Source organism: Balearica regulorum, chromosome 9, assembly GCF_011004875.1.
Source record: "Balearica regulorum gibbericeps isolate bBalReg1 chromosome 9, bBalReg1.pri, whole genome shotgun sequence".
In the NCBI taxonomy this organism is placed as follows: Eukaryota; Metazoa; Chordata; class Aves; order Gruiformes; family Gruidae; genus Balearica; species Balearica regulorum.
Window position 1 is genome coordinate 11,068,976 of NC_046192.1, and position 15,584 is coordinate 11,084,559.

Genomic DNA, 15,584 nt, shown 5'->3' on the forward strand with positions numbered 1-15,584 from the left:
AGAAAGGACAGGCTTGGACCTTGGTCACAAGAGACTACAGAAAAAGCACATGAGAAACCGTAAGATCTGTTCCTGGTAGGGTGCATAAGGCAATGAAAGAAAATGCCTAGAATGATGAGTAGGATGCAATATTGGTAACAATCATTTTTTAAGAGTTCCTGATTTGAGGATTTTTAGAAGGTATAAAAAGAAGCCCTGTCTGAACAACTAGGGACCAGACAAGGTCTGATGAGGAAGTATGACTGAACCTGGGAAAGATTAAGGAACAGACCTTTAAATTCAGGGAGGGCTAAAGGACTGCACCTTACAGAGACAGACTGAAAGATAGCTGAGACTGCTTTTCTGCCCTAAAAGCAAGGAGTCTATACTCAGCTCTGGAATGCCAGCTAGATGGGAAACTAAGGCACTGTTGAGGGTTTGACTGCAGGAAAGATAAGAAATCTTGTTAAAGGAAGGACTTTTAAAACCAATTAGTCTGTATGTACGTAACGTAACTGGGTAGTGCTGATCAGGAAGATGATTTTAGAGAGATACAGACTGAATTCACTGTATCCAGGCACAGGCATTACAGAAACAACGGAATAAGGCAGTTTCATTTCCTCTACCGCAAAGCAATAGGCTTGCTACTATTCAAGCCTACTAAGTCAGCAAGAAACAATATAAAATCAGAAATATTCTTAAAAAGATGTCCCACAAAAATTTCCTTATTCACTTAGCATATGTAGGTGTACTGTACAATAGTACTTGTCCTTGTGCTGCAGAAAGGAGGCCAAGGAGGAAACATTTGTTTTTCCTCTCAAACGGGAATGTTCATGACTGTGTATTTATTAAGCAATTTATATTATTACTGCACTTTTGATGGTAATGCTTATTCTTAATATAGATTATGTTGTTAGTGCAGCACTGTGTAATATTCCAAGTGTGTGATGTTATCTTATCTTACTTCTTTTAAAGATAATGGAAAAAATATTGTGACACAGTTGGAATCTGGTGAAATTTGGTCCAAATTAAACACATAACAAATGTGCAAGCAGCTCCCACAGATTTTAGCTGGAAATGGAAATTATCAGCATTTTTCAAGATGAAGTCAAAGATGTTGCAAATTAGACTTTCATGCCATAAACCACTGGGTAATTTTTAAGTCTTAAATGCTTTTTGTATCTAACTGTCCTGGTCTTTGGCTGGGATAGAGTTAGTTAATTTTCACAAGAAGCTGGGAGGGGACACAGCTGACCCAAACTAGCCAAAGGAATGTTCCATACTGTACGATGTCATGCTTGGTACAAAGGTGGGGAAGCTGGCTGAGGAGGAGGGATCGCTGCTGGAGGGTGGGCTGGGCACCAGGTTCTGGGTGCTGAGCAAATTGTATTGTGTATCACCTGCTTTTGTATATTCTTTTATTAGTATTGTTGTTATTTTCCTTTTCCTTTGCTGTCCTATTAAACTGTCCTTACCCAACCCACGAGTTTTACCTTTTTCTTCCGATTCTCCTCCCCATCCCACTGGGGATGAAAGAATGAGTGGGCAGCCACGTGGCACTTAGTTGCCAACTGGGGCTAAACCATGACACTAACAAACAACTTGTGTTCTCTGACTGCTCCTCTCATCCCTTTGCTATACACAAACTGTCAGGTGGGTATTTCAGGAGAACCAGTGCAACATCACATAGGAAGAAATTGTGACTACATGTGGAGGATGTTAATCTTGGCTTAACTAGTTTGTTAAGTATTTTTGGCATCTTGTTTGTTATAGAGCCAAACTTGACAATCAAGCTTCTCAATCAGCTTTTGCCATCAACCCACAGAGTGCGTTTCTGATTCTGAGCATTAGAGCAACAAGAGTCAAATACTGACAAAACAGGCCTCAAAGCACAGCACGTGCAATCAAGTATTTCGCTGACAACTTTTCTTAAAGGTTACCTTTTAAGGATCTCAAATCTACTCTATAAAAGCTTTTCATGAATTAAATTCAAGACAGATACTAAGTATTTCTGAAAGGAAATGTGACAAAGATGTTCGTAACTTAAAAGCAAATGTGTATGTCATGATTTTATTTGAATAGAAAATGCATGTAGCTAATCAAAACTTGCTAGCTGTTCCAGTGTTTTCCTTTTTAGATTGATTACAAATCAAATAGACTGTAAAAGACTAATTGAAATGTGGTAGGTAGTCAGGATTATGTGCGTGATAGGAAGGTGAACATTGCTCTCATGTTTTGAATGGCATGTTCCTAATGTTCAGCAGACTTTCTGAAATTCTTTGTACTAGCTCTCCTCAAAAATAATAAATCTGGCTTTGGAAATTTCAGATTAACAAAGCACTGGCTTGTCCCCAGATATTTAAGGGAGATGCTTGGGAACTTCCTACTGTCACAGAATCACTTTCAGGTACTTTAAAAAAGGTAAAGGGCAAAGCTGTTAGTGAAAAGGGACTGGTGATACTGGAAAACCAAATTTTTAAAGACAGAATCTAAATTATGGAACAGCTTGAGGTCTTGGAAAACAAAGTATGTGTATGACCAGCCAAGAGGCCATAATATCAGGCTGTAAAGTATTCTTTATTACAAATCATGAGATCCTAGAATTGATTTCAGCATAGTGTAGTTGAAGATGCAGTTTTCCATATCACAGAAGTTAATGTTTCTGAATACTAAACAAAATTATAATAAAATATTTATTCCAAATGCCTGAAGACTCTTCAGCCACCAGTAAGTCACAGAACTAATCAGTAAAGCATGACAACCTCTTTTTTCTTTTCCTTCTTTTCCCCCGCTTTTGGGGCATTTCTGAGACACAAGTCAATCAGAGCAGAGGGAGAAAGAACAGGGTGAGGTAATCCTATTATTAGGAAACTGTGTGGCATATGACTTGCTGAGCTGGTGTTAGGCCGAACCTCTTATAACACAGGGACAGTGCTACTGCAGAATGATCCCTCCTACCACCAAATAACCATGCTAGCCTGTGCGGTTGTTCTAATTCATGAAGGAGGTAGTGCAGTAAGTGGAATGGTCAGATTACTCTCATCCTCAACATAATGGTGGTTTGCAGATAATTTGGCAAGCCACCAAAGATGTTCTGATCTTCTGTTTGGCAAAACAGAAGACATAAGCAGGTACTTTGAACCCACCTGCTTGAATTCCTCCCTTCTGCCCAGCCCTGAAAGAACCAAGACTTTGCTGCTGTGAGCAAAGCTGTAAGCTTTGGTAGATATTCTTCCATGGAGAGTCTAGCCTTCTTCCTCAGTTCTCAGAAATAACATTACCTAATTGTAAAGTTATTTCTATACCTGTAAAAATGAAGGCAACTCATAGTCTATTGTCATTCATTTCCTTGGACAGGTAGCTTCACCAACATGTCTATATATTCAAAAAACAATTGTTCAAAACTATTCGATGTAGTTGTGATGTTAGTCCCTACTAAATTCAATTTGATTATGGTAAATATTTTAAAAGAACCTAAAGTACTTTCAAAAGTACCTATCTAGTAAATGTATTATTTCTTCAATTCCATTCTGGTTTCCAGCCCTTTTTATCTGAAAGAAAGCCAAATTGGTTTAGATTACTGCTAAATCTTTCAAAACGTTGTTTAGGATTAGAATAGTGTTCAGAAACCAATGTTTTTACCTTAACTAATGATTCCAGAAAAGTAAACCAGTGGTCTAAAAAGAAGTGTCTTCATCTAAAATATTCACAGAAATTTCCTATTCTTTTTAATCCAGTATTTCTATGACCACCTGCATTTATATAAATAAACTATCTAGTTAAAATGTCAGGGTACATGCTGCAGTTATTTTAATGCCAAAGAATACATTCTGTTGTTGCTTATTCACAACAAATCTTATTTTAACATAATTTACCTGCCTGAAATATTCCTGAACAATTCTGATTTGCTACTAATATCCCAAAGGAACACAAATCTGATCAGTTTTGATGCTAAAGTTAATATGTCAATAAATAGCAATCTGTAATAACTTAAAGAAAACAAGGCTTTAAAATCCACTTGTTTGGAAGTATGGGTTTTTTAGAAAGCATAACATTGTCAGAGATGTGAACAAAACGAAGCTGCCTTCAATTATCTTGGCTTCTAATATGATAAAACATGCTTTTGTATAATTCTGTCAAGATACTACAAACATTGTCTTTGGTTTAGCTTACTTGAATTTGTGAAACTTTTTCCATGGACTGTAACGTGATTAACAGGATTGAGCAGCAGGTATAAAGGCAACATTCTCAATTTTTTCCTAGCTTATACCAGCATAAGGAAAGCATGAGCTTTCAGTCCAAGAAGTTATGACTGAAGTTTTTTTGGCAAGATAAATCCTTCTTTCTACCCCCTAAAATGTACTGCCTTTCTAACTGTATATAAGGAATATAGGACGTTATCTCTGAGAATCTAAAGGTGAATCCGATCGATGAGTTATTAATTAATCTAATTTTTTCCTTGCTGACATGATGTAGATAAACTTCAAAACTTCTTCAGCCACTGCTTTGCGATGAACTTCAGAGTAACTATGAAACTCTTGTGATAATTGGGCTTGAAGTGCTTCACTTGTTCTTGCTGGGATGCACAAGGTCCAGCAGGACTATCTGCACCACCAACCGAGCTAAAGTTAAGCTCTCAGATAACCTTATCATTACCTGCAGTGTCATTATGCGAGTACTTGCTAAATTAGTACTCTTGCATTTATATCTAATGTGAAAATATAGACCAGACTATGTGTAAACGTGGATTTTCAGTTATCCACTCAGAAATCAAGAGGAGAATTGGTTGCAGAGAATCTGAGACACATTTAATTGCTCTTCAATGCCACTTTTTTAATGCTTGGTCCTTGCAGATAGAAGTGTTTCTATTAGATGTTAGTTCAGATACAGACAAGTTCACTTGCACCACAGTCTAGGAATGATCCTACACTAATTTCAGTGAAGCTGACCATGTAGTTAGATCATACATGACGACCAAAAAGGGTATCTAAATCAACCATCTGTATCACAACCATTAGCTTGTCCAGGCTTCTTTTTTAAAAATAAAAATAATATGCAGCGTGAAATGTTTGTATTTTGTAATGCATTCAAAAGTGCCAAACGACCATAACTCACAGTAACAAGGAAGCTGAAGGTGCTCACTGTCTCTGGGGCAGGGATGTTACCCTGCTTCAGCAGGGCCCAGCACCAGCCCTGCTCTTCCTGTTACCTTCATTAAGAGCAGAGGTTGCCTTTTGTTTCATGTCTTTGGGTGAGTTTAAGTTTCACTCTGATCAACACTGCAAAGCCTAAGTTCTTTTGATTCAAAGGAACAAAGAAAGAAGCATGCACTTAAATCCTGGTTTTGCAAAATTATTCGTTTTATTAGTGGGGGATCACTGTAACAACTTCAGCTGGAGATAGATGCAGTATAATAGAGAGGTCTAGTTCTGTGTATCCAAAAGCAATCCATGCCAAAGTAAACCTTGTCCTATGGCCTCTTCTTTTTTTTTTTTTTTTAATTACTGGATTTGGATTAGTATTTGTATTTGTATTATTTGCTTATGCTCTGCCTCTTTTTTCAGTAGTTACTCAATTATTTGTCTAATACCTGATACCTTAAAAACCATGCCTTCTGAATCAGAAAATCATCTGTTGCATTCAGCAAATATGTGCTTACTTGTGAATTAATTTTCTTGTACGAAATAAAAATCTGCTACTGATGGCAGTACCCAAAGATACCTCTCTCTAACACTCCGATGCACTGTTCCATAATGTACAGTATTGACTTCCATAATCTTAGAAATATGTCTGTACTTATAAAAGTATCAACATTTTGTATTTGGTAACTATATTAACATTTAAATTACATCATCCAAACCACTGATACAGTTCATATATGCTACTTACTCTTAACAATGTGAATAACATGACCATTGGATTTCACTGAATTTATGGCATGTATTATGCTTAGGATTGAACTTATTGTCAGGTAATGTGACCGTTTAACTAAGCTCCTTAATAGCTGTGCTATTACTTCTGTATTTTTGCATATTCAAGAAACAATTTTTTTTTTTTTCTAGTGAGGGGACAGTCTTATTCCACAATTTGTGTGAGGATGGTGGGGTTTTCATTTCAATATCACAGCATGCAAATCTTTTCCTTTTGAAAATAAATGAGCTGTTCATTTTTATTGGATGTCTACAATTGTAATACACATTTTTCACTGAGAAGGAAGATACTGCCTTGACAACATAGAAGAACAATCTATAAGCACATTGTTGAACTGTTACCCTGCTGATTTGATCTCTTCCCTTTTCAGTTGAAATAGCATGGACAGTTATAAATGAGTCTTGAGGGAAAAGGATTTGGACCTAATTTAAACACAGTTCTGAAAACTAAGAGACACCTTTTCTTTCTTCCTTTAATATTCATGTAATGAAAGCTCCACTGCTGGTGGAGATGTGCTGTGCCTAGTATATGAAATTCTGATAACTGTACAATCCCACAAGGACTACGTGAGGATCACCTAAGCTTTTCATCGCTGAAATGAAATACAAGTCCAGTCCTATGGGATGCTCTAAGTAAACTGACCCTTCACTGAAGTGAAACTGCAGTACCCAAGTAACTTAAGATTACTGCACAGACAAGCACTGCCGACTCCCTTGGCCTGCTGAACGCTCTTACAACAGTGCTGTTTGCGGGCTGAACGGTTACACTCAAGCTTTCTGGACTTACCTAGCCCATACACCCTGTGCTGCCACTCCAACAAGAAAATTAACCTCCGAGCAAGGAAAAGTCCTATAAATCTAACTGGTTACATAGTTGCCACTAACTAACTAATTCTATACACTATCCCACCACATGGGTGTCTAGTGTATCTTTGGGAAAGTCAATCATTGAAGTTAAACTATTATCCAAGTCTAGGCATCCTAAACTCTGCATCATCCTGTTTAAAAAGTTTTAACTGTAATGCAAAGATGTTTTAGTTTAATGAATTCCAGTTTTTCACCAATTCACATAATAAATCAAAACTTTTCCAGAAAACAAAAAACTCCTGTAATACTCAGAAGCTGGTTATTACAACTACCCAGCTCGGAACAGAGTGTAGAGAGTAAGTCCTAGTCTTAAAAGCGACCACTTAGGGTTATACAGGACTTGTTGACCAGTTTTGAATTTCACTACCTGGGAAATGTGCACTGCAGCATCAGATTCTGTGTTAGAATTTTTTTAAAAGTCCCTTCTCTTTCAGCTATAAATTAAATTTAATCAATATTTAGAAAGGAAACTTTCTTACACAGCAGTCAAGAATAATTAGATATATAATAAATTGTGATGCCAAATCCAAGAGAAAACACAGCTTTGATAAAAAACCACCGACTACCTATTATGTGTCATGGGCATTGGCAGCAGCCAGATATTTAATAATAATCAGGCAAGTCTTGAAGTGAAGAAAATTAATGAGGGCAACTAAAGAGATTAATGCAAATAATCCAAGGTTGATAAGACTAAAAAAGAAGGTTTAAAATTCATACTGGGCACCAAATAAATCCTAGCAATCATAATATTAATCTGCACATACTAAATTTGTACTTGTTATTAAAAGAAAAAACAGAAATATCCAATATCATTTTTCCCCTCTGTTTTCAGTGAAGCAGAAGGGAAGGTGCACTGTACGTGCAGTCTGAAGCACTGTCTAATCCACTGATAAGCAAGAGGTGGTTAAAAAATTGGGAAACAATCCTCACAAGTTTCTGACACTGAGCTCCTGACACGTTAAGTGTTTCGAAGGGCATTGTCCCTACCAGCGCTAGGCAGGCTCTCCCTTCCCGCTCCTCCCCAGAGAGCACAGCCAGCACCGGCCAGGAGCCTCCACAACGGGCAGGGAGAGGGGGAGCTGCTGCTGCGTTTTATCCAGTGAGTTGGTAATTAAAGCTATTGTTTTGATGTACAAGTTTAATTCATTTTTCTTCTTCTGAGAGAAAACTTAAAACTGCCTTTTCCACTTCTAGGTGAATACTTGGCTATTAGCGCTTGAGTTCCCAGTCCTTCACGTTGAAGCAGTTTCCCCATTGTTAAATAACTAAATACTGTCTCGCGGCAGCTGCAGCATTCCAGCCAAGCTTGAAAAAATGTACCTGGAGGGACCACTGGTTGGTATCCTCACTGGAGTGAGTTCTCTCAGCCTCTCACTCCCTGTTTCTGCTCCTCAGTACCTCTAGCACACAAGACACGCCGCTGTCTGAATATGGCGCTTACTGTTGTGACTTCTGGCTGTTCAGTTAATCGTGGCTTAAAATACTGTTCTTTAGAGGGTGCTTTAATTTACAATGTTTGTAGACCCAAGTTGTTAGGGAATGACAGCTGCATGAGGGAGTGACCTGAGGGAGGTTTTAGTGCTAGGGTTTCTTATCCACAGGGCAGATAAGGGCTCCCATCAGCCTAACTATGCCTCCCTCCTTCCTACTCAGGGCGTAGCCTGACAAACTACACGTAACAAAAAAAGAGTGAAGTAATTAAAATAGGACTGAGGAAGGAGATGGCAAAACCTTGCTAACCTAATAAGTGTGCTTACAATGGTTACTGGAAGGAGGTCGTAGCCTAAATAATATAAAAAATGAACAGCAGAGCAACAAATTATGGACATATCAGACTGTCACTGATACTTGTTAGGGTTTGTCCAGTCAATCCCGGGGGAAGGATGTCTGAAGGAGGAGAGGGCTGAACGATGAAGAAGAAGAGTTGTACATATAGGCAGAACTGTGAATGGAGTGACTGATACCATTACAGGCACTGCAGTCAGAACGGGGAAAAGTGATGTACAGGAGTAGAGCAAGAACCGAAAGATGAAATTAATGTATGTTTTGAGGAAAAGAAGTGTGAAGTTCATGTGGGAGGTGAGGGTAGCCTGGATTAAAGAATTCAAAACAGAAGAGATTGGTAAAATAAAGGAAGAAGTGTAGATGCAAGTCTGCAAATAAGCAATAGGTTTTTGTCACTGTAGTGCGTACTGGGTTAGTGAAACAAAGCACGGAAATTATACAGTTAATTTCTTTACTGCTTCTGCCAGTCTCCCTCCTCCTGTCACCCACAGCCCCACTCCTCAAGGGATCAGACTCCTCATCCACAGACTTATGACCTTTGACAATTTAAGTTCCTTCTAGTTTTAGCTGAATTTCTTCTCCCCTGACCTCACTGAAGGAAAACATCTCTGAGAATTGTTGCCTATGTTTGACAACATAGGTTAGCCAGATTAATGAACTGTTTAAAGTAATTCTCCATTGAAATAGGATGCAGCATGTCATTTCAAGAATTCCCACCACTGATAATTAAACTGACATTGTAAGAAGGTAGTCACTATCCAAAATGTTCACATTGCATTAGATAAATTTTCTAGCCACTCCACTCAAAACATCTGGTAAATTCATCTGCTAATTTGCAAATGAAAAACATACCCAGCAAGTATTAAACTGATTCCTCTGGTTGGGCTGCAGTACTGGTTATGCACAAGTGCAGAAAAACAAATTTCGTCCTCATGTGTGACACCAGCTACTGTTCTAATGCATGCAGTTGTCTTGATAATGAAAGTTCTGACATCACACTCTTGTTCAGAGGATTTCTTCATTTGCCCTCTCATTTTAATAAGATTTGTAATACATTTGTTTCTCTTTTACTCACAGAGGTAGAAAAATATAGAAAACAGATCTGTAGGCTATGTGGTCAGTCTCACCAAATACCACCCACCATCTCCTGAGTAGTTGTCTTTGCTTATTTCATTCCACTCATTACTGACAATTATTTAAAATAAAGTCTTAGTACTGATTCCTGTTGGTTTATGTGCTGCTGTTCTGGTTTGGGGGTTTTTTCTTGGAATTCTGGGGGTTTTGTTTGCTTTTCTGTTTGTTTTATTTTTTAATTATTTCTTCAAATAAACTGTTATGTCTAGCTTAGTCCCATGACTGTTGAACTTGATAATTTGGGTATTTCCTGCAATTTTGTCTCCTTAAAGGATCACAGTTCTATTTCATTCATTCCTAAAAGCATCTTAGCACAAAGCCACCAAATCTGTTTTCTCCGTTATACAAGATCTGGGCTGTTTTGCTGTACCACAGGAGCAGCTGTCAGCTGAAGTCTGTGACAGAAGTGTTACTGTGTAAGTTACCAATGGCAATGAGTGCGTGCCACATGCCTATTGTCTGTAAGAAAATCTGATACAGCCACAGATTTTGGATCTCTTCTTAGCTTTGAATATCTTAACTTACCTCTTTGCATCTCTGGTCAGCCCTGGTGTATTCATCAAATGTAAAAAAAATGCTTGGTTTCCAGCAGGACCCTATAAAACCAGAAAAGCCTTTCTCTGTGCTCCATATGCCTAAGTTTTCTGCCATGACAGGTATTACTGAGATGTGGCAAAGATATTGCATTTTGTGTTGGTGACACAAAACTTTTTGTACTACATGGAGAGTAAGTTTCTCAGAAATAGCCAGACATTCTTTGGGCTTGTCGTTTCACTGTTTAAAATATAAAACCTGCTACTTCTCATCTCTATCGTGGATATGCATTTTAATTCTTTTGGATTACTGTTCAGTCTAATGTTGCTTCTAAGCCCCAGTGCTGCTTCTAATTCTGAATTGAAGAACACTAATTATCCCCCTTTTCAGTATTCACACAAAAGGTGTGTGGAAAGCATGTGCCAGTCCAAAAGACGTGTCTTAAGACTCTTACTTGTCAGCTAAGACTACTTTCAGATATAGAGGTTTGGCTAAAAATTGCATATGTGTATAGGTTTAGTTTCATAAGCTTGAGCAGAGAAACTGCAGTTTTATCGAAAGGGGTGGTTGTATCTCCTTAGGCAGCTGTGCAACAGCATCCCAACTAGTCACTGGCTTACACAGGGGATAGAAGCACAGAAAGTCCTGGCTCATATTTAAAAACTTCAAGTATTTTTCTTCCTGCCTCTCACCTGAAGACACAAAGTGCAGGCTGGTATGTTTAAGGTCTTAATGTGGTTTTGTTTCTCCACTATAAAAAACAAACCAAAACAAAACATTATAGACCACAGTTCCAGCTTCCCAACTGCAGTGTGCACCAAAAATGTCTTTTAGCTGCTTGAAGAAAAAGTGACAGCTACCAGTTCTGTGCAGTTCTCTGCAGCTGCTCATCTGATCCCCAGGGTAAGTGTTCACTGCAAGAAGCTACTGCCAGAAATGTTAATTTATCAGTGGATGCCCAAAGGCTGCTAGCCTGCTCTGCTGTGCTCCACAGTGGCTGCAGGCAACCAGACTCAGGGCTTACAATTTTGCCTTCAGATATGGAAGCCAAAGCAAGGAAAGGTATTGAGCAGGAATAAATGTGCACCCTGAGTTTATGCTGAACTCAAGTACTGATTGTAGCATGTGATAGGACAGTCAGCAAGGTGGGCAGCGCTGCAGCCTTGGTTAAGGAAGTTGGGTGTACGTAAGATCAGGCCACAGAAACAGGCCAATGCCCGAAGTGATTCTGTAGGGAAGATGCAAAACACTGTTTGATTTATAATAGTTCAACAGTGAAAAATTTCTTTGGTAAGGTTTGTAAAGTTAACTCCTAAATGCTAACATTCATTGTTTGTATTTCTCAACAGCTGCTGTAACTAGTTTCCAATTAAAGTTACCCAAATATTGTATGGTGGGCATGATGAGCTGAAGGTGTATGAGGACAAGTTATCTGTTCCATGGCTTCCCAGGTGTGCTTTTTTCCCCAAGGTTTCCTGATGAAGACAGGAATGGACCAAACAAATTACTTGCTGTTCTGGTCACCATCTTTCCTGGAGTCCTCTGACCCTTATTCACAGACAGAAAGTATGAAGCTTACATAGTTGTTCAGCAAAGAAAGGGTTACCTTAATTAACAAATAACAAGCAGCTGTCAACACACCAGCTGCAGGAGATAAAAGAGATGAAAAAGAGGACTGTAGGTTTTGGTGCAAGGAAGTCTGGCTTGCTTAAGCTACAGGAAGAAAATCTCTCACTCTTCAGGAAAAAGAGGTATGTTGCTCACAGGAGCAAGATAAGTCTTGGCCTTACTACAGAAATAGATAATGTTTTCTGGGTAATAGGCTTAGCTGGGGTGTAGAGATGACCAGATGGCAGAGCTCTGGAGTGGAGTAGGACTGTTTTCCTCAAGAGTTGTTTTATGCAGTGATGAAAAGCCTAGCAACAATTGTGTGGAGTTGGAAGGTGGTTGTATGCCTATGAGGAGGTAAACATTTAACTATGAAAGCAAGACCATAAGCAAGGAAAGCAGCAGCTTGTCTAATTCTTAATGTCTTTAAGACTGTCTCTTTGGAATACCTGTTTTATCCCGACCTAGGTTACTGGGGTCAGGATTGCATTCTACCCGATTTTTATTGTACAGTGTGAAAAACAGGATGTCAGGTAAACAAAATGTCTCTCTGGCTTTAAACTCTGAGTCCCTCCTGTTTTGAGACTGTGAGTTCCCATAAAATACTAAAGTTTGTAAAATCACCTTGGTATTCAGTGTGTTAAAGTTGCATATAAAAACTACAAGCTGTAAAAAAAAAAAAAAAAAAAAAAAAAGAAAAAGCTAAATCCTACTCACTTCACTCTGAAATGCCAAGGGAAAAATCAGGAAGGGCTATTTCTAAACAAGGCAATTCAGATCAAAGTGCAAAAAAATTATTAAGCTTTGGTCAGTAAACGTTTATTGATACAAAACACTATTTGGTCAACTCTCTTTGAGAGGTTGCTTTAAAGTAAAAGCTTCCTTCAAGTAAATAAAAACAATTTCTTCTGCAAGTAATTATCACCCACCTAAGTGTCACCATCCCTCCCTCCCCCAATCAGTTCCTCTTGAGTATTCAGGTAGCTATTTATCATTTTACTACCTTTCTTTTAAGGCTGTGTTTTTCTCTGAACTTTATTTCCATCATTTTTACCACTCATCTCTCATTGGGATATACTGCACTGGAAGCAAATCAACCAAAATGAATTGTGATAATTTGCAACATATGCATTTTATCTCTGATAGGTTGTACCATACTTAAATGGCACAATTTCTATAATACTTTTGTCTGCCTGCTATCATCAAAATGCAATTTACTTGTGATTGTTGAAAATTATGCTTAACTGCATCTTGCATCTCTGGTAGGCTACTCCTATCTGTGCATCAGTTTCTGCCTCAAAGGAAGTTTTTCTCTAATCTGTTGTCCGTAAGTGTTATAAATACATGTTTGGTTGAGCTGGGATAATTTTGTGATTTTTAGGTTTTCTTTCATTGTGAAACAATTTGACTTAGTAGGTAGTGTACGTGCATTGAAATGATTTAAGCACAACATCCTCAAGGTATTTTACTAAGCACTAATTAACTTACCGACTCTCTTAAGACGCTACGGTATGAAAAGCAGCTGTTGTAGCAAAATTAGACGACAATCTATTATTTATTATTATTTTAAGAAGAGCTCTTTCATTGCCCCTTTGCGTGTAGCAGTAAAGCCACGGCTGTGACACCTTCTGGCAGGTAGCGGCACGTCCCCAGCCCCTCTGCAGCTGAACGCCAATTTGCGGTGCCCGTTTCGGCCGCTCCCGAGCCCCAGCCCGGCCGCTCCCGCCGGCAGCGGCTCCGCACGGCCGGCCGTCACCCGCCTTGCCTTCCCCGCGGCCACCCGGCCGCGCTCCCCCCTCGGGTACCGCAGAAGCGAAGAGCGGCACCGCGGTGTCCCCGCTCCTCCGTGACCGTTCTCAGGCGAGGAGGACCCCTTCCCTGCGGGCTCCCGATTCCCGCGCCGGGGTAAGCCCAAGCGGGGGTGCCCCCGGCAGCGGGCGCCCGGAGGCGTTACTCACCGGGCAGGCAGCGGGGACCCGCGGGCGCTCGGCGCCTCTCCTCACCGGGCAGCGACGGCGGCACCCGCGGCCGTTACTCGCCACAGGCGGCGGCAGCCCCTCGCGACGCGGCGCAGCCCCACGCGCGCAAGCGGCGGCGCGCGGGGAGGGGCGGGGGCGCGGGCCCTACCTGGGAACGGCGGGCGGGGGGCGGCCGGGATCGGCGGCGGGCGGGGGGCGGCCGGCCATGGCGGGGGCGGCGGCGGGACCCTCCGCTCCGGCGGTGTCGGAGCAGCAAGAGCGCGGCCCCGGCGCGCTGCAGCGCGGCGCCTCCCGGCCCTGCCCTCTGCTTCACTCCGCCCCGGTCACCTCCCCCGTCCCTCCCTCACGGTCGGGCCCCGCGGCGGCGGCGGCGGCGGGTCGGGGGCTGCGCTCCCGGGGGGGCAGCGGTCGGCGTTCCCCCACGGCCGCTGCGGTTCTGACAGCGGCACCTCAGGCACGGGCTGGTCGGGCGAGCGGCGGTCACCCACGGCAGCGCCGTCCCCGGGACTCTTCGCACCTGCAAACCGCTGTCCGGCACCGGGGGCCCGGCCGGAACATGACGGCGGGCGGGCTGGAGGCAGCTGGCCGGGCTTACTTCTGTTTCGCTGTAGCGATGTAGCGTTTGCAAACGTGTCAAAGGAATGCTGCACCGAGTTCAGGACACCTGAAGAAGTTGCGGGTGGTGGGAACTGGGATGTGGCAACGAGGTGTTGGGCGACTCCAGCAAGAAAGAGGCAATCGTTGCTGGCTCCTCGTTATGAATGTCACGATGCTCTTGGAGCCCCAGCCCCGTAAACCATGTGATTTAAATGATGGGGGGGGGGGTGTGTCTTTCTATCTTAGATGTGAGACTCGAAAATTTAGAAAAGGAGCCTACTTAGTTAACTACAATTTATGTCTTGTTTTGAACTCCTTAAACTGTTTTATTTGGTTACACGCAGCATTTTTTTTTTTTTTCTTTTCAAGAAAATACTATGTCTTGTGGCTTGGCTTTGTCATGTTTGCACACCCATGCCTGAGAATCTGTGCGGTACAAATTATTAGAATTGGTCTCTAGTCATGGAGAGCTGAGATTAAAAACATCTGAGTCACAGGCGATGCACTGTGCAAACATAAGTTACTCGTGAATCCTGAGCGAGCCTGTAGACAGAGCCTCCTGGGTTCAGTAGGAGTCCTTTGGCTTGGGTGTGAAATTTGCAGGGCTGGAGACAACTGTCATCACCTTGTAGTTGCTGGTAAGATCCCCCTTTTACTAAGATTTGTTTTCAATACATTTATGATCTAGGTCAGAGCCCAAGGTCTGCTCTGTCCAGTCATGGGACGAGTATTTTACTTCTGTTAGTTACGTAGCAAACAGTCTGCTCAACAGAGGAATTCAGCAGTAAAAGTCTGGCAAGAACTTACATGTATCCACAAATTCTGCTGGAAGCTTGATCTGATGTACGGTGAGCCCTGCTCTTTAGTCATTGCTATGTTCAGAGATTTGCTGAGTGAATTCAAAGACAAAGAGGAAGGGCAGGTGGCAAGGGCAACTAAATTCATGCTTTGACAACCATCTTTTTCATCTGTAATAAAAATTTGATGCTTCTGTTTTAACTGCGTCATTCCTGTGTCTTTTCTACACCTTGCTATTCCCTTTAGTTGGCACAACATTATGAAATAATGAAGTTTAGTGAGTTTTGGAAGGGCCTGGGGCATGTGGAGGGAATTATTTTATATATTAAATCAAGTTTTGTTCTCTCTTCCGATTTACGGTGCAGAAATTTCT

At 41.1% G+C, this 15,584-nt stretch overlaps 1 protein-coding gene across 7 annotated transcripts in view; it reads right to left on the reverse strand.

The window, feature by feature from the left end:
• Nucleotides 1–15,584, reverse strand: part of SPHKAP (SPHK1 interactor, AKAP domain containing) — a 102,789-nt gene that overhangs the window by 60,057 nt on the left and 27,148 nt on the right. The window contains exon 1 of one of the 7 annotated variants that reach the window (XM_075761070.1): nucleotides 13,990–14,115. The exons of 3 other annotated variants lie outside the window; for them this stretch is intronic. Coding sequence is in view for 1 of the 4 variants with exons in the window: in XM_075761067.1 (XP_075617182.1) it covers nucleotides 14,334–14,374 (41 nt within the window). In the remaining 3 variants the exon portion in view is untranslated. Of the gene's footprint in view, nucleotides 1–13,795; nucleotides 13,938–13,989; nucleotides 14,116–14,333; nucleotides 14,617–15,584 lie in introns of those variants that run through there. 3 more of the 7 variants (XM_075761067.1, XM_075761069.1, XM_075761073.1) reach the window with 3 other exon arrangements.